This window comes from Manis pentadactyla, chromosome 12 (genome assembly GCF_030020395.1).
Source record: "Manis pentadactyla isolate mManPen7 chromosome 12, mManPen7.hap1, whole genome shotgun sequence".
Taxonomy (NCBI): domain Eukaryota; kingdom Metazoa; phylum Chordata; class Mammalia; order Pholidota; family Manidae; genus Manis; species Manis pentadactyla.
The window spans coordinates 13,448,113-13,469,871 of record NC_080030.1 but is presented as its reverse complement, the minus strand read 5'-3'; the positions used below and the strand labels follow the sequence as shown (position 1 = coordinate 13,469,871).

Below are 21,759 nucleotides of genomic sequence, written 5' to 3'. Positions count from 1 at the left end.
CCTCCCCGCTGACGTACAGACCCTGAAACGAAACACGGGCTTCTGCAGACAACGGCCACAGCCAGTGCAAGGGACTCTGCCGAGAGGGCCCTCCCAGGTATGTGCTGCATTGGGGACCCCTCTGTCAGCCACATGCCCGCCTCGTGTGCCTGCCCATGCTGGGTGAAGCTGGGACCCCAGGAGCGTCAGCCCCATCCCAGCCCTCTAGAAGACAGCATGGGAGCCTGGCTGGGCCAGACAGGGCTGCGCAGGACCCGAGAGGCATGAGGAATGTCCTGGGGCCACTGGGAGATGATCATTGTAAACTGGAGCTGGAGTTAGGGAAAGGGCATTCCTGGAAGGGGAACAGCATGGGCGAAGGAGTGGAGGGAAGAGAACTTGATCAGCTTTGGGCAGAGCAAGGATGTCCTTCTGGCTGGAATGTGGGGGACCCGGAGGTGAGGGAGGCCTCAGTGCCTGGGTCAGGAGTTGGATATTTGGTATGGGTGGATTCATTCACCACCAGACACTTATTTGTCCACAAACACCCCTGCACCCTCAGTGCCTGCCCAGCACCGGGAGATGCTGGGTACCCAGAAACAACCAGAAGAACCTAAGCCTGGACCCATTTCCCAGGAGCCCCTCATACAAAGGACACATTGTTTTGTGTTGGTCTCAGCCTATCATGGTAGTGCTGTCCTAGGCTAGAAGTACCTGGGTCCCTGTGAGCTTCCCAGACAGCTCCTATTTCCAGACCAATGCTAGGACTGGACCAGCACTGGCGGTTCTCAGGATTGCAAGATGCCCTTCAGCAATAACAGTCTGGGAACTTTGAAGAAAAAAAAAAAGTGTATTACTTATAAGCCCTGGAATGTAAAAGGCATGCCAGGGGCACATGGTGAGGTCTTGCCTGGAGAGAGAGAGAGCGGGTGGGCTGCACCCAGGCATGGGGGTCTCCTTTTGTTGGGGCCAAGGGTGGGGGTCTGTGGATTCCAGGGCTCACTCTTTACTGGCAAATTTAAACATAAGAGTGGGAATTTAAAGCACTGGAAGAGAGAAACAGAAATAAAGTGGCAAAACAACGAAAAACAAAAACAAGAAGCCCAAATGGTTAATTAAGCCCAAATGGTTAATTATCTTAATCTACCAGGATCTCTAAACAAAAGAGCTTTGTGGGGAAGGGGCTGGGGGGCAGGGGTGGGGCGCATCACCTGAGTCACAATCCAGTAGTGTGACTGGCAGCCTGTTTACTTGAGATAGCCTTGAAGCAGGTGCCTTGGCAGTCACAACTTGCAGGCAGGCTCTTGCATTGCAAACAGTCATTTGCAATTGTCGTTTGCATTGCAAGCAAAAAGGTGGTAACTGTCGGGGCTTGCTATGTACAGACTTTCCAGCCCCTTGAGGCAAAGCTAGGCCAAAAGCAGGAAGGGGGTGGTGGTGGGGGTGTGGGAGGCAGATGGAGAAGAATGCCAGGGCTTCACGTAGGGGAAGCGGCAGGAAAGCTGCCTGGAGATGGGATTATTTTTGCTGGGTCTTGAAGGATAAGTAGGAGTTCTCCCAGGTAGAAAAAAGAACCAGCCTATAAACATTATCCCATGCTAGGTCACTAGTAGATTCATGAATATTTATTATATACATATAGCACTTAACTGTGTCAGCTATACCTTCCCAGGTAAATACCATTATCCCCAAATCGCAGATGAAAATACAGGTACAAAGAGGTCAAGTGACTTGTCCAAGATCACAGAGTGGCTGAGTGAGGGAGCTGGGGTTTGAGTCCAGGCTGTCTGGCTCCAATTCCAGGCTCAGTAACTTTGTTGCCCTGCTTTATTAAACACATCTTAATAGATTTGTTTAATTTCACTCACCCCTCAATTCCTTTGGGCTACTTCCTGCAGGCTGCGCACTCAGCCTCTGCCTCTGGCAGGAGAAAGTCCATATTGACTGGATTGGTCAGCAAGTCCCCTCCTGTGAAAACAGCCCATTAGAATGACCTTCGGCAATAATGAAGAATCAAGAAGGGCCAGTGTCAGGGGCAGAGCCGGAATTGAGGGTGAGCACATGGAGAGATGAGCAGACAACCCAACGGGGCATGGTACCCTCTTGGTAGCTTTGCACCAGCTTACTATCATTTGCAAATCAGTACTGTTTTCTCCCTTCAGCTCCATGTCATCAGTTGTCAGGAGCACGTGTGAGTTGTCGGTGTAGCTGACACATGAAAGGTGTGCCATCAGCGGCCACTGCACATGGCAAAGCTGGCAGCAGAAGCAAGTGTCCGGGGCCACATCTCTCTAGTGCTCGATGAAACCGTGACAACCTTTTGTGGCACCCACTGTGTGTCAGCTATTTCATTAATTCTTTCACCATTTTGCCATCTCTACCTCATACCAGGGACACTGATATTGACTTGATATTTAAATAAACTCAGTTCTTACATTTAAAAACATAGGTTTTTTTATGATTTATTTTTATTTAATTTTTTATTAAGGTATTATTGATATATACTCTTATGAAGGTTTCACATGAAAAAAACAATATGGTTACTACATTCACCCCTGTTATCATGTCCCCCCCACACCCCATTGCAGTCACTGCCCATCAGTGTAGTAAGATGCCACAGAGTCACTGTTTGCCTTTTCTGTGCTACACTGTTTTCCTCATGATCCCCCACACCATGTGTAATAAACATAATGCCCCTCAATCCCCTTCTCCCTCCCTCCCCACCCACCCTCCCAACCCCTCCCCTTTAATAACCACTAGTCCCTTCTTGGAGTCTCTGAGTCTAAATACATAAGTTTATAAAGGTAGCTTCCTAACACTTGCAGTAATGGCATAACAGGAAGAAAAGGAAAAGTCCTTGGAGGATTTTTGGGAAGAGGCAATGAGTGAATGGTTGTAAACCACCAGTACATAGTAGGTGCTCAAGAAATATAAGCTACTTTCAAGCCATTGCTCTGGGCAGCCTGGAGGACTTCTCAAAAGAGGAGTCACCATAGGCTGCAAGAATAGAACGAAGATGGAAAGTGGTCCAGGCTTGACTCTCCTTCTCCTCCCAACCCCAGGTAACCCACCTGCCCCCAGGAAGCCATGACAGAGATCAGACAGCTGCCCCCACCGCTGCCTCCACTACTGGATTGGTTCATACAGACGCAGGCGGGCCAGCTGGCCCAAGGAGGGGTCCCTGCGTGGTTCCATGGTACCATCTCGAGAAAGTGAGGACACACCCACACCTTCCACTCTGCCCTTCACCCTCTTTCCTTGTCTGGCCCCACCCTGGGTGTTTTTCAGGGAAGAATTCTGGGCTCAGCTTAGCTCAGTGTGTTAAGAGGATAGAAGGAGCTGTGGAGCTATGGAATTCCAGGCTTGAATCTGACCTCCTCTGAGGTGTGGTCTTGCTCTGTGACCTTGGGCAAATTATTTCTCCTCTCTGGGCCTTGGCTTTCTCCATACAAATGGTCACCAGACCACTGCTGCCAGGGACTTGACAGGTCCCTGTGCCCTCTCATCCAGGCCGGGCATCACCCATCAGTGATGGCAGGATGCAGCCTCAGAATCCATAACACAGTGCCCCAGATAGCTGCTCTCGATCCGTCAGGAATATAACCAAGGTGCACTTTCTCCACTGGGCTGAGCCCTGAGTTGTGCACAAATTCGCCTCATTAGCCACCCCCAGGGCCTGGCTTTAACTGTGTGGAGAAAGCATTTATTGCCTCTCTTTGCATGTGGGAAATTAAGAGAACACTGTGAAAGCCACCAAGAGAAGGAATTGTGCATGGTTTTTGGGTTCTGGGTGTGCCAAAAAAAATACAATGTGAGCCATACATTGCCATTTTAAACTTTCTAGTAGCTACTTTAAAAGAAATAAAAAGAAACAGGCAGAATTTATTTTAGTCATATCTTTTATTCTTATAAAAGTATATCTCAGTATATATAGTATACCTATATCTACATACCCCAGTATATCTAAGATAATATTTCCGTATGTACTAAAAAACCAGTACTGAAGCCATTCATGAGATAGTATACATCACTTTATTTGTACTAAGCCTTCAAAATCCGCCATGTATTGGACGCTAAAGCACATCTTGATTCTGACCAACCACGTTGCAAGTGCTCAGTAGCCACACATGGTCAGTAGCCCCTGTTTTGGTCAAATGGCTCCAAAAGCTCCCCCTCTTGTCCCCTAGAAGGCCATAGTGCTCTCTGTGAGCCCCAGATAATAGTAATGACAGTAAGTAATAGTGATGATAACAGGGAACATTTGGTGAGGGGTGAGCACTGACCAGCTAGCAATCCCCATACCTACCTGCTCTCACACCAGCCCTGAGAGTCAGGGTTTATTTTCCCCTTGAGGAAGCTCAAAGTCAGAAAGGGAGTGCCACCACCAGCCAATGAACAGCAGAGCTGGGTTCTGAGCTCAACTGCCTCTGAGAACGGCTCTTGGTCTGTTACTTGTGACACCTGATCCACCCAAAGGTTCCTTAACGTGGGGAGTCCAGGCATTGGAAAGGCAGGCAGGGGCTGTGGGATTGGGAGGAAGTCTTCCTAAGGTACAGTCATCAGAGGCCATCCACTGCTTCGGTACCTCCCTGTCCCTGCATATCCCAAGGTCCCACACAACCAAGAAATAAGGTGGTTTTAGGTTCTCTGTTCACTCTGTCCTGGATGACTCGAGCACCAGGAGTCTGGCCGGTATACTCGGCGACTGGACCCGAGCCCTCTCTCCCCTGTGTGTGCCCTTCCAGGGATGCCGAGAACTTGCTGGAGTCACAGCCACTGGGATCCTTTCTCATCAGGGTTAGCCACAGCCACGTGGGCTACACGCTGTCCTACAAGTAAGGCCTGGGCTAAGGACAGGGGCAGGACCAGGACCAGGAGGGCGCTGGGGCTTCCTTGGAGGGGATCAAGGGGTGTTCCATGCCACACCTTCTCAAAGAGCAACCAGTGTGAAGTTCTGGCCAGCTCTGACTGAAGACTGATAGCTGCAGGTCTGGCTGTAACCAGCAGACATGGGCCTGGTGATAACAGACTGGGTGTCTGAGAACAGGGGTTGCTGGGGCCCGAGAATGGCTGCTGCCATCCCCCTACCACCCCTGTCCCTTCCACCGTCTGTTTGGCACCTATGACTCCACCCAGGCAGACCTGTTAGGGTAACTGAGGGCTGTCCCGCTCCTTGAGGCCTCAAAGCCTAATCTGACATCTCAGTTACCAGGTCCAGCAACACAAACTACTTTCAAAAGGATTCTAGACCACATGAATAAAAAATCCAATGGTTCCATTACAGAGTTACACACAGCAGGAAAAGCTTAGGCCCTGAGTTGCATAGTCCAGAACTTGGTTCTGGCACTTATACACTGTGTGACCTTGGAAAAGTTACTTAGCCTTTCTGTGCCTCCCTCAGTGTTACATAGGAAAGTTAAAATTAATTCAGTCTTTTTTATTTAATTGGAATATAGTTGATATACAATATTATATTGGTTTCAGATGTACAACATAGTGACTGAGTAATTATATACATTACTAAATGCCCATCACACTTAAGTGCAGGTAACCCCCTGTTATCATACCAAGATATTACAATATTATTAGCTATATTCTCTATGTTGTACTTCCATTTCTATGACTAACTTATTTTATAATTTGAGGTTTATACTTTGTATCCCCTTCACCTGTTTCATCCATCCCCCGTCCCAATGATAACCAACAGTCTGTGGTCAGTATTTATGGGTCTACTTTTTTGTTTGTTGTGAGGATGAAATGAGACATAGTGAGTACATAGTGGGCATAAATACATAGTGGTAATAAATACATCTATTCATTAATGGAGCATTTATTGAGCACCTGCTGTGTGCTAGGCACAAAGTCTTAGGCAAGGGCCTGCCTCAAATTTTCATTACCATTTACCCCTAGCCAGGTACCAAGCTCATTTTTTACCTGCTTACCTACTTTTATTTCATCTTCACAAGAACTCCTGAGGTCAGCCTTAGTAGTCCCATTATAGATGGGGAAACCGAGGCACAATGCTTTAGTCACCTATCTAGTGTCACTTGGGTATGAGTGGAGATGCTGCCAGCTCAGAGGCTAAGGGTTGGGGACAGAATGAGGAGAAATGGGATGTCCCTACCCAGGCAGTGTCCCCACAGAGCCCAAAGCTGCTGCTGCCACATCATGGTGAAACTTTTGGATGACGGGACCTTCCTGATCTCTGGGGAAGAAGGGGCCCACACCTCGCTGGATGCCCTGGTCGCCTTCTACCAGCAGCAGCCAGTGCAGCCACACGGGGAGCTGCTGACGCAGCCCTGCGGGCAGGTGAGAGTTGAGACCCCCATATGCAGTAGCCACCCTCCCACTGGTCAAGCCCCTCAGGCTCATTTTGCTCCCACCCTCCCCTTTCACCCTCTGTGACTGTCAATTTCATTGTCCCTATTCCCCACGGCCCTGCCCCTCCTAGTCCCCTCCCTGCAGCCTGGCCTATTTCAGAAGGGTTCATGTGCAGAGTATCGTCACGGCTGATCTACAGGAATAGGTGCTTCCGTAAGGCAGGTGACCGGGCCTCGCCCTCGGAAGCTGGTGTGGGAGGGGCACGTCCTAGGTTTGCTGGCCAGGCAGCTCCTAGGCCCGGACTTCCAGGGTTTGTCTGAGATCGCAGCCCAACACGTCCCCCTTCTTGAGGCTGAGCTGCAGATGCCCTTTGCCCTGCAGAAAAATCCAGCAAATGTGGATTACGAGGATCTCTTCCTGTACTTCAAAGCATTGGCTGGGGAAGCCACCAGCCCTGCCTGTGGCCCCAGGGACCCTCAGAACCCCTCCGCCCACCCAGCAGCTGCACCTGAGGAGGTATGTAACAAAGCTGGCATCTCTAGCCCGGGGAGAGGCAGGAGTACATGCGGCCAGCAGCTGCTGGAGGAGAGTCTCTAGAAAGAAGGGTACCATCTGTAGCTCGAAGTTTAAAATTTTCCAGTGATTTCCCAAGACCCTGAGATTAAAATCCCAGCTGTGACCTCTGTTCCTCCTCCTGCCCTGCACCAGCCCAGCTCCAGCCCCTCTGCCGTTCCTTCTGTTGTTCAGACACATCAAGCTAACCTCAGGGTCTCTGCACAGGCTGTGTGCTCTGCCCTCAGATTTCCCATGCCTGGCTTCTTCCTTCAGCTCTTCAATAATCTCTCTCCCTAGTCTCCAGACCTAAAGTCCCTTCTGCATTCTCTTTCACATCACTCTGTTTTCTCACTGAATGAATAAATGAATGAATCACAGCTGATTGGACCTTCGGGCACCCCTAGGTCGAGGCTAAGGGTCCTCCAGGGCCCCCTGTATGGCAGGGAAGTTCTGATGGTCATGGAAATGAAACAGGCTGGTGTGATGGACATCAGTGGGTGCACAGATGGGTGTCGGAAGGGATAGTCAGAGAAGGCCTCCTGGAGGAGGTGGCATTGAGCTGGGACATACAGAGTGAGGAGGAGCCGACCACACACTGAGGTGCAGGGAGGAAGTTCTAAGCACAGGGAATGGCATGTGCAAAGGTCCTGAGGTTAAGTGTGTTTGAAAAATGGAAGCACAACAAAAGTCAGTTTGTGGATGGAGTGGGGCAAGTGAAAGGGAGAGAGTTAGGGAGTAGAGGAGCAGGGTCAGCAGGAGCCCGTCATGCAGGGCCTTGGGGCCAGAGTGAGGATTCTATTCCAGGTTTGTAGAGGAGCCATGAGAGAGCTTGAGCAGGATGGGATGGATCAGTGGTGGTGAATGTTCCCTGTGGCTGCCAGCTGCTGAAGGGGCTGTCAGGGGCCAGTGGCGGAGTTGTCAGGAAGGAGGCAGGGACAGGGTCCAGGTGGGATAGGCCAGAAAGAGAACCCTGGGGGTGGAGCAAGAAGTGGATATTTTGGATATTTTTGAAGGAAGCTTGCTGATGGCTTGATGTGAAAGGTGAGGGGAAGAGGGACTTTGTCATGGTTTGAGGGCCCTGATCCTCCATTATTTGGGAGGTGATCCCAGGTGTCTAGGAGACCTGGGAGGTGGGCAGCCAATGAAGGGAAGTTAGCGAGCGGGTCACCCCTGTAGGCCACCAGGGCTCAGTCTCCCTGGGGAGGCTGGGACTCTGCATAGAACACCTGCTTCAGTTATCCTGCCTCACAGGTGGGCAGCTGGGGTATTTATCCTCTGGCTTCAATCAGTCATTGGTCAAGCTCTGTGCCTGGGGGATTTTAATTCTCTGCCACTTCTGATCTGCCATGTGGCCAAAGAAGACCCCCAGGCAGAGTCCCCACTGCTGGCATTACTCGGAGCTAAGGACGTGGACGGGGCACTGACAACATCTACCGTAAACGGCACCCAAGTTTTTGGCCTGAACAACCAGGCCAGCGAACCACAGCCCGAGGGCCACACCCTGCCTGCTGCGCAGTCCTGTATGGCCTGCGAGTTAAGCATGGCTTTTACATGTTTGAGTAGTTGAAACAAATCAAAAGAAAAATAATATTTCACAACCCATGAAAAACAGATGAAACTCAGATTTCCATGTCCATGGAGTTGTAATCAGAACACAGGCACGCTGCCCGTGGACGTGTGATTTCTGCTGCTTTGCTGCTTTTGCCTCACAGCAGAGAGCTGAGTAATGAGGCAGAGACTGTGTGACCTGCAAAGCTCAATATATGTGCCATCTGGCTCTTTATGGAAAAGTGCACCCACCTCTTGGGGAGATAGTGAAGCCGTGTACCAGGATGGGAAGGATGGGGCATGGGATCAGATTTGGGGGTCCACAGAGGGACTTTTTCCACCACAGGGTGCCTGGGTGGGACCTAGGTCCCAAGTTCTGGGGCAGATTTCAAGCTCTGGTGGGTGGGATGGACCCCAGGTCCCACCTGCTCTTAGTTTCAGGCCTCTGCAAAGCCGGTCCTGCTCCATCAGAGAAAGGAAAGGAAGCCGTGGGCAGAGATGGGCAGAGCGCCCACAGAGGAAGCCTCTTCCTCCTGTCCCCCAAAAGTACCTCTAGAGGAGGCCTACCAGAAACTCTGGAGGAGCCTCAAGATGCTTCCCCAGGCATGCAAGAGGGTCCGGTGACAGCTGAAATCCCATCTGGGAGCCATGAGCTTGTCAGCACTGCGGGACACCAGGCGGTCAGTGGTGGTGACCCACGGCCCAGAAGCCAGAGCTGGTGACACAGACTGGGAAGATAACATCCACACAGACCCCTCTGTGGCTACAAGGTCCTCACAGCTCCAGGCTTCGAGAGACGGACATGACCCTTCCAAGAGGGCCTCGAGGTCGGCCAGCTGGAGCGAGGTGACCCCGAGGGTCAGGGGGTGGCACCAAGCGGTACTGAGGGCTCTGTCCTCAAAGGTGTCCAAATCGGAGCCAAGGGACTTGGCAGAACCCCAGAAGAGCTGGCTTCCCGAGGAGTACCGCAGGCCGCCACCCTTTGCCCCCGGGTACTGCTAGAGAAGAGCTCTGAGACCCTTGCTGCCAGGGGCTGCTCACACCTGGACCCCTAGCTTTCTAGAACCACCAGCCCTCAGGGGCCTGAGAAACATAATAAAGACACTGCTTGGCTCTGTTCCTGCAATTGCCAGTGGAGTGACCTGGTTATCTGAACAGTAATAATAATCAGATACAGCAAGGGACTGAGGCACTACTGTGTGCCTGGCCCCACACCAGACCCTCTGTGTTCATTGTTCATTGTTTCTTTTACACCTCTGAGCAGGCTTAATAGGCTCATTCTGTGCTTTTTAAAGAAGAGACTGAAGTTCAGAGAGGGGGAGAGGCATGGCCATGCTAAACTGCCGGGTGTTGGCTCCAGAATTTGAAGCCAGACCAGTTGAAGTCACTTCCTCTCTTGCACCCAGTTCTACTCCAATTGCATCCCTGCCTACAAACGGGGCTGTTCATGCCCTTCTTCTGGGGTTCTTGGTCAAATGAAGGAGATGGCATATATACAGAACATCCCCAGTATCAATGTCAGGTTTAGGGGAAGCTTATGAGCTCCTTTCCTTTGTAAACAGAAGCAGCCCAGGGCTGTGGTTGCGGTGGGCTCTGGAAGGAATCCTGGGTTGTGGGGCTGTGTGACTTTTGGCAAGTCATTAGACTTCTCTGGGCCTGTTTCCTCATCTGGAAAAGGGTGAGAAGAGCAGTTGCTCTTTGTCAGGATGAACCGGGAAGATGCTCATAAATCCTGGGGCTTGTGCGCACAGTACATGATGCACAGTGGAGATGTCTGGGAAGGTCTCAGTTGCAGGGATGACCATTCCAGGACTATTTGGGGCTGTTGACAGGGTCCCTGGGATGACTGCAGGTGGAGTGGGTGTGGGGCTTTCCAAATAGGCAAGGTCTAGAGGTCTGGGATCTGAAGTGAAGTGGACCTGGGTTCAAGTCTGCCTCTGCAGATAACTTGAAGTGTGGCCTTGGGCAAATGACTCTGCTCCCTCTGAATGAAGTGCAATCGCTTCTCAGCCAACCCCACTGGGATGTCATAGGCAGCCTATGCAACAGCAGAAAGGTAGGTGCTTCATAAACTGTAAAGTACATTGCCAACCTCAGTGAATGACATCCCTCTGAGGCCTCATCTAGTGGTTCTAATGAGTCAGCAAGGGGTTAAGGCGTCAGTCAGTCCCCCTTGAGGAACTCAGGGGTTGAGGGGGAAAGCAGATTGAGCAATCAGGGATGGGGTCATCCGTGGGAAATGGGCACCATGGGACAGTGCTGGCTGGATCACCACACCTCATCTCAGCCCACCAAGACCCACAGCGAGGCATGTCCAGCCCTCACAGTGGCGAGAGATCTAGAAATCAGCCCTTCCCTTACACAATCCCACAAAGCAGAAGATTGTGGCCCAGAGAGGGTACAGCCAGACCCAGGTCCCAGCAAGGACTGAGGTGAGACCCCAGGCTTCTGCCCTCCTGCCCCCCAGGGTTAAGGTAGAAAACGTCTCCCCAATGAGCGTGACCCACAGACGTGTGTTTATTCCCAGAGCCCAGGCGGCAGGCTGCCCGGTGGGGTGAGGGGCGCCTGCCCTCCTCCGGCCTGGCCCCTCTGCGGTGCCCTCAGACACGGATGTGGAAGGTGCTGTGGGGCAAGAGGAAAGGCATCAGTGTCATCAGGCAGGGGGACCCTCTGTCCTCCTCCCCAGCGCCCCTGAGGCTTCCAAGGAGCCACACGGGAAGAGGGACCCCCCTCAAGAAGCCCCAGGCCGTGGGCCTCCTGACCCCTACAGGGCTGGAAGGCACATCTCTATGAATCAGAGTTTACATCGGGGCTCCACCCCCGATTTGCTTTGGGACTCTGAGTGTTTGCCCCTCTCTGGGCCTCAGTTTACCCCTCTGTAAAACGGAGATAATAGCTGTCCCTCCTACATAGGACTGTCATGAGGTCTAAAGAGGCAGACGGGCAGGGTGGGACACGGGCAGCTGTCGGTGGAAGGACATTCCTCCTATTGCCATTTTCCCCTTTCTGCCAGGAGAGTAGCCGTGCTTATGGAGGGAAAAGGTAGTGAAGTCTGCGCATACAGGGACACCACCGATAATAGCCAGGACAGCTTCCAGAGCGCACAGCTGTTGAGCGCCTGCTGTGTGCCAGGCACTGCTCTAAGTTCTTCCCGTGTACGAACTCAGGGGTCAGCCAACTTTTTTCTGTAAAATGTCTAATAGTTGATATTTCCAACTTTGCCCAGTGATTCAACTCTGCCTTGTAGCTCGAAAGCAGCTGAAGAGAATACATACCCAACGGGTGTGGCTCTGTGCCGCTAACACTGTTGATGGACTCGGAAATTTCAACCCTCATGTCACTTGACTGTCATGAGTGTTGGTATATTCTTATATTAAAAAATGTAAAAACCGTTCTTAACTCATTGCAAGTACAAAAACAGGTGGTGGGCTGTCTCATCTCCACCTTACAGTGGGAGCTCTGATTCTCTCCAGGGCTGTTAAGGACAGTTGTACAGCCTGTTCACTCCAAAATGTCTAGGCAAGTGAGGGCTGAAATCTAGCCATGGCCCCATCACCCAAAGAGCTGCATCCGCCACAGAGGAGCCCACGGGGTCCCTAGTTATCCCCATTTTGGAGACGCAGGGACTGAGATCAGGCAGGCTGAGAAAGTTCCCCAGGTCACGAATGAATGAACAGAGGGACTTGCAGAGGCTGTGCCTAAGAGCCCCTCAGATGTGGACGTGGATTGTGCAGGGGGGCAGAGAGGGTCACCTGAGGAAGTCGGGTGCCCTCAGGATCATGTTCTGGAAGTCTTCCAGGGACAGTCGCCCATCATGGTCCCCATCAGCCTCGTCCAGCACCTTTTCACACACCAGGCTCACCTCCTCAGCGCTCAGCTCCCCCCTTGTCAGCTTGGTCACCGTCTGTTCCAGGTCCCACGCACAGATGTAGTCATCGTTGTTAAAATCTGTGCAGCAGGATGGATGGGATGTGGAGTCAGGGGACAGCAGGTGGCAGGCCAGCTGGGCCAGTCGTGGGCAGTTCTTGTCTCCATGTTACAGAGGAGGAAACAGGCAGTGGAGGGAACCCAGGACCCCCTGGCAAAAGCTGGATCTTGCTTTGGAATTAAGAGCTGCCGAGAGGTCATTCATTCATTCGACAAGTACTTACTGAGCATCTACTATGTGCCAGACATGTGCTAATTGTTCTTCATTCATTCGCTTTTTCAACAAGTATTTAGTGAGTGCCTACTGTGATACCAGGCACTGTGATAAATTTTTATTCTTTCATTCAGTTGGTCAACAAGTATTTATTGAGAACGTACTATACACCAGGCACAAGAGACATAGGTGAACAAGACAGACACCGTCACTGCTCTCCAGTCTTCTCAGGGAGAAAGTGGACAAGAAGTGCACAGATCAGCGAACAAGAAATGAAGCAACCATGGCTCCATGATGGGGAAGAAACAGGGTGAGGGGCGGAGAGTGATGGAGGGTGGGGGCTGCTTTCCACCTAGATCTCAAGGGAGGAAGGAGCCGGGGAGAGGTGTTCTAGGCAGAGGGTACAGCAGAAGCAAGGGCCTGGAGGCAGAAAGAGTTTGGTGAGATGAAAGAACAGCGGGGCCAGTGCGGCAGGAGTGGACTGAGCAAGGGGAGAGGCGAGGGGGCACCGGGGTAGGGTGAGGACACGGCCACGCAGGGCCTTGACAGTGACAGCAGGGCAGCCCCCTTGCCCGAGGCCTAGTCTTGCTCCCACTCCCCACCTCCAAGCTCCCTGACCCCGGGGTCCTGCACACACCATAAATTTTAAAGGCATAGTGGGCTTTGAGGTCCCGGGGCGCCATTTCGCTCATCACAGAGAACATGTCCAGGAAGTTGTCCAAGGTCATGCGGCCGTCCCCGTCCTCGGAGAACACCTGGGCGATCCTCTCGCGGAAGGGGTTGTCCTGGGGACAGGAAGCGGGGTTTGGGGAGCCCCACATTCTCAGCACCCACCTCCCTGGAAGCCCCCAGGTACGCCCCCTACCAAGGCTCTCTCCCTCCCATGTCCCGGAGAGGCCTTAGGGCGACTCCCCTTGTCGACCCTGTGGTCCGGGCGGCGTTCACCGCGCTGGCAGGAGAGGCCGGAGATTTCCATTCACTGGAAGCCATGATTGGCTCTGAGAGGGGCGTGTGACTAAAACTGGCCAATCAGAGAATGGGAGGCTTTTTCTGAAAAACTGGGACGGAGGGACATGCTTTTTCCTGACGGCAACGCTGACCAGGAAATCCAGAGCCCCTGGAGGTTCCCTTGGATGCCTCAGGAGGACAGGCTGCCTGCAGCTGAAACCTCCTCCTGGGAGGAGCCGAGAGATGGAGGGGGACTCCCGAGCACATCTTCAGAGACCCTGCTTCCAGCAGTACCTGGCACTGGTCCAGCCCATGGATTTTTTGCTCATGCGAGCCAATCCATTTTGTCCTTCTTGAATGAGGTTTCTGTCCCTTGTGATGAAATAATCTCTACTCAGTCACTTACTCCACAAGTCCCCTTCAGAGACACAAACTGTGTTGAACATCCAACTAAGAAAAACTTGCATTTAGTATCTCTTGTTATGGAGAAGAACTTATGTTCCCTGAGAACTTGCCGTGCAGCTCTACCTGCATTAGGTCATCTCATCCTTCTGGCAACCTAGGGTTTGGATCTTGTCTCTGTTACATCCTAGCTGTGTGGCCATGACCAGGTATCTTAACCTCTCTGAACCCCCGTTTCCTCATCTGTAAAATGCACCCACCTCATAGGAATTCAGCAGGAGACATCCCTACTGTTTCTCCCCTACCTTCCCCATGGTCCACACATACCTTCAGCTCAGGCATACTGCTGATGAGCTCATAGGGCACCTTCACGTCAGGGCAGCTGGTATAGTCAAGAGGGACAAGCTGGGGCGCCAGGTCCTGGTAGCGATAGAAGAGCCTGGTGTGGGGGAGGGAAATACTGGGAAGGGCTGGGAGGTGGGAGAGGACCTTGTCCTTCCTCTCTCATTCAGCTGCTCACTCCACACTGAAGGATGCTGGGTCCCCAAAAGCTTATCAGCCCTGGGCCCAGCCCTCAAACATACATGACCAGACACAGGCACTTCTTCCTCGCTGGGAACAGCACCAAGGTGGAGGGAGAGAAGGCTCAAGAGCTGAGGGAGACGCGAGTGGGAGGAGAAGGGACCTCCTGGCGGAGGGGGCATTGGTGCTGGGCCTTCAAGCATGAGTAGGAGCTTCCCAGGCAGATAGGGATGGCAGAAGGGAGAGTGTTTACAGCAAGGTCATTTCACATCGAGCACTCAGAGTGTCTGAACTAATACATGAATCTGTGGGCATCAGCACATTGTCAGCAAGCCTCTGCCTCTAAAGACCCCCATCCTCACATTTTCCTTCTCTCTATAATTGGAGGCAGGGTTTCCCCAATGGGGCAGAGCAAAGACAAAAGGCTAATACTCAAGTTTTTTTAAGGGTGAATAAAGCATTTTTGCAAAACACCAAATGCCACCCACACTACCAGCTCTCCAGTCCAATGCCATCACTGGTGATGCCCCACCATCACTGAGGCTGTGCCAAGCAGCCGTGTGGAGACCACCCTTGAGGAGTCAGAGGTGCCCCAGCACTAGGGACTTTCAGAAGGGGACAGGAGCCCCCGGGTCACGTGGTGGCCAGGAACTGGCACAGTGGGCATTTGGAATTTCACACCTGAGCATCCAGTTCCCCATCTGAATCCCTTCAGGGAACACCTGGGGTTAGGATTTCTGCATGGCCTCGAGCGAGGCCCTCTTCCCCTCTGAGCCTTGGTTAGTATGTCTGTGAACTAGAAACTTGGCACAGACGAAATGGCAGCCCTCAAACTCCTTGGGGCTCCACCCAGCTTCAGAGCCAGGGACTGCCTCCCCTGTCCGAGCCTCAGTTTCCCCATCAGTAATCCGATCGTGATGGCCAGGGTGACCCGGGAGCTGGCCTCACCCAGACAATGGCGCCTTGGCCCTGATCCCTGTGCAGCCGAAACCTGGCCAGCTTGGATTTCACAGCTCCAAGTTCACGGATGGGGGCTTCTGGACAATGGCTCCATGGGCTGGCGGGGATGTGGAATACCCGTCTATCTATGCTTGTCTTGCTCATGCCAGGGGCCTGCAGAGCCTCAGGCTGCCTTCCCACGCCCTCATCGTGATGCTGGCCCCACAGCCCAGAGCTGGCTCCGGCCCTGGGCTCCCAGCTGCCAATCGCAGCCTCTTCACCTTGGCCTTGGGGTCGGGGTGGGGGACAGTGGGGATCTTTCTAACATGCTGATCAGTTTCTCCCCTCATCACACACTCTGCACACTGCCCCATCGCCCTTGGGAGAAAGCTCATCAGTAGAGGCTGTGACAATGTGACAAGATGTGACTTCTCAGCCTCCCCATGTCTGCCTCCATCCACTGACCATGCCTGCCAACGCTCGCATTAGCTCTTGAACCGCCACGAAGCAATGAGTCAAATTGCAAACACCCTACAGCAAGGTACAGAAAGTTGTTGCTGTGTCTTCCTCCCTCTCTCCCCACACTGACCTCATGATTTCCTTCCTTGTGAAGAAGGTGCAGTCCTGCAAAAAGAGATTTTGGCTTGACCCAGACCCAGACCCTGCCTTGGGCACCCTTTTCCTCTCCCCGCCCACCCCACACCCATCTCTGCCAGGTGCTGCATGCAGAGCTGCACCAAGATCCCTTGCTGACTGCACGCCCAGGACAAAGGGATGCTGTCCCCATTTCTCAGGCCAGGTAACCAAGGCTGCCAAACCCACCAAGGGCGCAGACCCCCACTCCTACCTGATACGCTTCCAGCTGCTCATGAGTGAAGACTGTCTGCTTGTTGCCCATGGTGAAGACCGCTGCCAAGATTCTGGAACAGGCTCCTGAAGCCCCTGGTCTCCTCTGGACCATGTGGGTTGCCAGGCTGCCGTGTACTAGTGTCTGGGCAAATCTCCCTGCCCTGGCTGTCACCCGCCCACCCACACTGTCACCCCCAGGCTGGGGGAGATCAAGTTACAGCCCAGCTCTCTGGGCAACAGCCAGAGGATGTCCACGGCCACCAGGGCAAGGAGAAGGGCAGAAGGAAGTCCTGGAGGAGCTGACCACATCTCCCACCACCGGGTGAGTCTGGTGGGGGGTGTTGGCAGGAGGGTATGGAGCACATTCCAGAGACAGGTGGCATGGTGGAAAAGCTGCAAGCATACCTCAGTTCAAGTACCAGTTCTTCACCCACTAGTTGTATGGCCTTAGGCAAGTCATTTGACCTCTCTGAGTCTCATTTGTAAGATGAAAGTTATGCTCTATTAGTACCTACCCCTTACAGAGTTGTTCTAATGATCTAATGAAATCATTAATGCAACCAAAAATAAAAATATTTGACAGTTGGATATAAGCCAGTTCTAAGCACTGGCAGCATACTAGGGAACAACCTAGATGAAGTCTCAAGGTGTGCACTGGAGATTATGATTATGTTATGGCTTGAGAAAGGCAATTCAAGGTCTAAGTTCCAGAAGTAGGTTAAATAACTCCAGAGTTCTTTATTGCAGGATTTGTCAGAGCCTTTCACATGCTAACGTGCACCATGTGTCCTGAAGAGGTAGACACAATGCAACAGCTGCCAATTTATTAAGACCCAGAATCCTCTGGGGCAGAACATCTGGGAGTCCAAAGTCCTTTATCGGGTGCTCTGTGCCCTTCTTGCTCAGGGCCTTGCCTGTCCTTCCACTTTCCTCTCCTGCTCAGCCTTTTCCAGCCCCACACCCTAGGACCCCCTGAACTGCTCTTAGGTCTTTCCCTCATGCTCATCCCCACTCTCCCTGGCCTGGACTATCATACTCCTTCCCTGCTGCCTCACCTTATCAGCTATCATCTCTGTCCAAGTGTGTGATCTTGTAAACTGTGACTACTATCAGGCTTCTAAGGACCCCTGAGGACTTTTTTTTTTTAACTGAAAATACCAAGCGTTGATGAGAATGTGGAGCAGCTGCAACTCTCATATGCAGGTGGTAGTGCAGAATGGTAGAGCCATTCTGGAAAATGGGTTGCAAGTGTCTTATGAAGCTCAACATACACATACCACACGACTCAGCAATCCCCTGCTGAGTATTTACCCAGGGGAAATGAAACTTATGCACACACGAAAAACCTGTACATGCCTACAGAATGGAGAGAATATCTGCAAATACTATATCTGGGATGGGACTAGTCTCCAGCATATATAAAGAACTCTTACAAGTCTACAATAAAAAGACAAATAAACCAAGTAAAAAAGTGGGCAAAGATTTTGGGGAGGAAAGAATGAAAAGGTGGAGCAGAGGGCTTTTAGGCAGTGAAAATACTCTGCGTGAGAATATAATGATGGATATACGGCAGTGTATATTTGCCCAAACCCATAGAATGTACAACACCAAGAGTGAAATTGTACACCAAGTCATCAATTGTAACAGATGGATCACTCTGGTGGGAATGTTGATCATGGGGAAGACTATGCATGTATGAGGACAGAGGGTATATGGGAAATCTCTGCACCTTCCCCATAATTTTCCTATGAACGTAAAACTACTCTAAAAATAGTCTATCAAAACAAAATGAGTAAAGGATTTGAACAGACATCTCTCCAAAGAAGATATACAAATGGTCAATAAGCGAATGAAAAAATGCTTGAAATCAACAGTCGATGGGGAAATACAAGTCAAACCACAAGGAGATACCACTTCACACCCACTAGGGTGGCTGTATAAAAAAGACAATAACAAATATTGGCCAGAATGTGGAGATACTGGAACCATCATACTCTGCTGTTGGGAATATAAGATGGTCCAGCCACTTTGGAAAACATTTTGGCAGTTCTTTAAAAAGTTAAACGTGGAGTTCGCATATGACCAAGCAATTTTCACTCCTGGGTAAGCAGAATTGAAAATATATGTCCACAGAAAATTTATACATGAATGTTTATAGCAGAATTTTATTCATAGTAGCCAGTGTTGACTTTCATTTGCCATGCTTTTCCACCTTCAGGTAACAGTTTTCCCTTTTCCTACTCTATTCTTTGGAAACAATGTAGATTCTCTTAAAGAAACGTTCCTTCCTGGGGTCCTTGATGGTTCAGAGGATGATGTCATGTGATGAAGAACAGACATCGACAACCCTAAGTTGAAAAGTGATTTTGAAAAGTATACTCTCTAGATGAACACCTTTAGGAAATCTGATTTATTGTATTTTATTTGTATGTATACACCTGAGTAGTACATAATAATCTCTGTGCATTTAAATCTCACAACTCTTTAAATGGATATCAGAATTTTAAGTGGTCAAAACTATGTGTCATAGTTTAACTTGGCACATTTTCTCCTTTAAAACATACATTATTAATGGGGGTAATATTGCAATTTCAATGGTGTGTGGCCCTCCAAAGCACAATCCTCCTTGACAAAATTTTATTCACTAGTATTTGACTTCTCTCATTAAATTAAAATGCTCTCTTTAGGAGATGATTTTTTTAAAAGGTTAAAAAATGTTGTTTTGGAGGTTTAGAAAATAGTGACACATCTACAGTGGATGACCTCACAGTGTGGTGACAAAACAAGGGTGGACACTCACCATAGGTTGCATCACAGTTTGTTCCTCAGTTTCCCTTACCTATAATATCAGGGTTTAGGTTTACTTAATAGGGTGGCTGTGAGTGTAAATAAGATGATCCATATAAAGTATTAGCTGTCATTGTTAATCATCCTTATCATCATCATTCCTATTCAGTAAAATAGAAAAGAGAGAAGCTTCGAGAGGTCAAGCCATTTGCTTCAGGACCGCAGCCCTGGAAGCACCAGAGAGGAACTCCAAAGCTGCTGAGTTGGCTAGGAAGAACAAATTTCTCCAGTATTCATAGTATGTCTTCCTTCCCTGAAGAGTTGGTTCTATCCTGTAATGACACAAGTAAGCTGCCAAGGGCTGGCAGCCCCTTACCAGCGTGGCACCAGGAAGCAGGTTCTCTCCTGCCGCCCTCATGCAACTGCAGGAGACCCAAGGCTGAAGCTGTAGCTGGAGAATTGGGCAGTCGCTTGCTGCCCCCTTCAGGCATACCTGGAAATGGCAGGCACCGTACCTTTCGGTCAGGCGTCCTCTTGACTTGGGGGTTGCTCGCTGCTTCTCCCTCATCCACCCCTGAACTGCCCCCGTCCAAAAGTCCCGAGCACAATTCTGGCAGCCTCAGTCCAGATTAAAATGCACAGATGTGCACACTCTTGGATTCTGCGATTCCACTGCTACGGATTCAGGACAAAAAAGCTAAGATTTGTGGGCATGTGGACGTCATCCCTTGGGGAGGGCTTCACTCAGCCGCAGGACATGCAGCCTTCGAGGACGGTGAGGTTGGAAGTGTGCCTGCTGCCCCGTAAAGAGCTTCAAGGCATTTGAAAGCTCTAAATGAAAAGTTGAAGGCAGACATAAAACATCTCACAGATCTACAGATACCGGCATATACACCCTTTTGTGCTGTTAAGAATCAGAACGAAATTGCTAATCATTTTGGAAGGAGGTGGGAAGTTTCTATTTTTTTAAAATACCACTGACAGGTTTCACATACTATTGCCATTTACCAAAGCTGAAAAACTAACGAATACTAGTCGGCTTTACACTAGTAGGTTTAATTATCTCTTGAACCCTCCAAATATATCAACAAATATGAACAGGACATCCCAAGGCATGCAAAACTCAAGAAAACGTTGGGTTTTAGGAAAAGGGGGGGTTTTTGTCTAAAACGCTTCACAAGTCAGGGCACCCCACCCACACGCGCCCGCCAGGCCACAGAAACCGGAAGTGGGCAGCGAACCCGGAAGTGTGGCAGGAGACGGAACGTAAAGGAAGCTGCCCAGCCACAACCCAGAAGAGTGGCGGGGCTTCAGATGCCATGAGCGCATGCGTAATATCTGCTTCCGCCAATCCAGACAAAGTGAGGCGGGCATTTGGGCGGAAGTAGTATCCTCAAACAGGAAGTGTGACAGTTCCCGACCGGGAAGCATGGCGGCTTACGAGCAGGTCCAAAAGGGGCCTCTGAAGCTGAAAGGGGTCTCAGAGCTCGGCGTGACTAAGCGGTGAGTCCCGAGGGCCTAGGGGTCCCCTTAAACCTCTTCCTGAGACCCCCGGGCTCTTGCCCTCTCTGACCCTCCCTCACTCTCGTCTCCCCTTCCAGGAAGAAGAAAAAGGACAAAGACAAGGCGAAGCTTCTGGAAGCGATGGGAACGAGCAAAAAGAACGAGGAGGAGAAGCGGCGCGGTCTGGACAAGCGGACCCCGGCCCAGGCGGCCTTCGAGAAGATGCAGGAGAAGCGGGTGAGGCTGGTGGGGCTCCCGGCGTGGATGAGGGGCACCGCCCCGAGACTCAGACCGTGTCAGCACCGGGGACGCCCGCAGGAGGGCGAGCGATCAGAAGGGGCCTTAATTTGGGGGAGAAGATGATGCGTGAGTGAGAGGAGGAGCCCAGGGCCAGGGCGCCTGCGAGGACGCGAAGCCCCGCCGGTCCGAGTGGACTGCAGAGGGGAGAGCTAGAGGCGGCTTTGAAAGACGTCCAGCGCTGGAGAGCCGGGTTTGCATTCCTGCGCCGTGCCTTGTTTGCTCAGTGTCACTGAATCAGCGACTCGTCTCTCTGCCTCGGTTTACTCATCTCTAGGGGTCAGAATAGTGCTTTGTCTTAAAAGGGATGGAAGTAATGTAGATAAGGCATTTGTTACGCAGTTGGGCACAAAGTTAGTACTCAACCGATGTTAGCTGTAGCTGTTGATTTTAAATGGTCACGCTCCCTGCTGTAAGTCACCACAAAGTCTGTTTCCGGGGTAACTGGCAGATTCAAATGGGTTGTATCGTTAAAACTCTGATTACGTTACCTCTCTTAATATTAAATACTTTACAAATCTGGACGGTTGGGGACAGGAGAGGTCAGCGTGGGATAAATAAGCTCAGCCCATTAAGCCCCGGGTAGGGACTAATCAGTCTAAATCAGCGATTCTTAACGGGGAGCTGTTCTCCATTTCCATCGCCAAGAAGACCCGTGGTCATGTTCAAAGATAACGTTTGTTTGTCACAAGTTGGAGTTAGGGTTGGGGGGTGGGAGCACTGCATCATCTAGTGGGTCAAGGCCAGGGATGCTGGCAACATCCTGCAGTGCCTGAGGGCATCCCCCACAGCAAAGATTGATCTGCCCCAAATGCCAACAGCGCCAAGGCTAAGAAACCCCACCTTTGCTCTGGGTGATTTGGTCCAGTTAACATCAGGGAACTCCTTACTCCTAGGCTCAATTAAATCATCACCCCACCCCCCAAAAAGGGGGAGACTCACCAGCTTTGGCAAGACAAACCTGGGTT

The 21,759-nt window shown here is 51.1% G+C and overlaps 3 protein-coding genes across 4 annotated transcripts in view; 2 read left to right on the top strand and 1 right to left on the bottom strand.

Annotated features, from left to right (window-relative positions):
• On the top strand, nt 1-12,673 carry HSH2D (hematopoietic SH2 domain containing). Its single transcript, XM_036876143.2, is given in 6 exon segments — nt 1-97; nt 3,042-3,191; nt 4,725-4,814; nt 6,123-6,288; nt 6,682-6,816; nt 8,839-12,673. Coding segments are annotated over 5 exon segments (1,083 nt in total). The 5' UTR covers nt 1-97; nt 3,042-3,066; the 3' UTR covers nt 9,406-12,673.
• Nucleotides 10,910-16,253, bottom strand: CIB3 (calcium and integrin binding family member 3). Its single transcript, XM_036876159.1, has 6 exons — nt 16,203-16,253; nt 15,945-15,979; nt 14,222-14,333; nt 13,182-13,329; nt 12,156-12,351; nt 10,910-11,025 (listed from the first exon to the last, which is right to left on the bottom strand). Exons 1-6 carry the CDS (start codon nt 16,251-16,253, stop codon nt 11,004-11,006), a joined length of 564 nt encoding a protein of 187 aa, XP_036732054.1. The 3' UTR covers nt 10,910-11,003.
• A 4,111-nt stretch (nt 16,254-20,364) lies between these two features.
• The window catches only part of FAM32A (family with sequence similarity 32 member A), a 126,607-nt gene continuing 125,212 nt past the window's right edge, over nt 20,365-21,759 (top strand). For both annotated transcript variants that reach the window (XM_057489432.1, XM_036876161.2), the window contains exons 1-2: nt 20,365-20,494; nt 20,593-20,731. In XM_057489432.1, the coding sequence (XP_057345415.1) occupies nt 20,421-20,494; nt 20,593-20,731 (213 nt within the window). In that variant the 5' untranslated portion in view covers nt 20,365-20,420. The remainder of the gene's footprint in view (nt 20,495-20,592; nt 20,732-21,759) is intronic.

Excerpts from the sequence above, each read along its gene's own strand:
- CIB3 (XM_036876159.1), bottom strand. The coding sequence starts at position 16,253 with ATGGGCAACAAGCAGACAGTCTTCACTCATGAGCAGCTGGAAGCGTAT. Across the intron at positions 15,980-16,202 it reads AGCAGCTGGAAGCGTATCAG|GACTGCACCTTCTTCACAAG; the intron begins GTAGGAGTGGGG and ends CTCTTTTTGCAG. Across the intron at positions 12,352-13,181 it reads CTATGCCTTTAAAATTTATG|ATTTTAACAACGATGACTAC; the intron begins GTGTGTGCAGGA and ends CCTGCTGCACAG.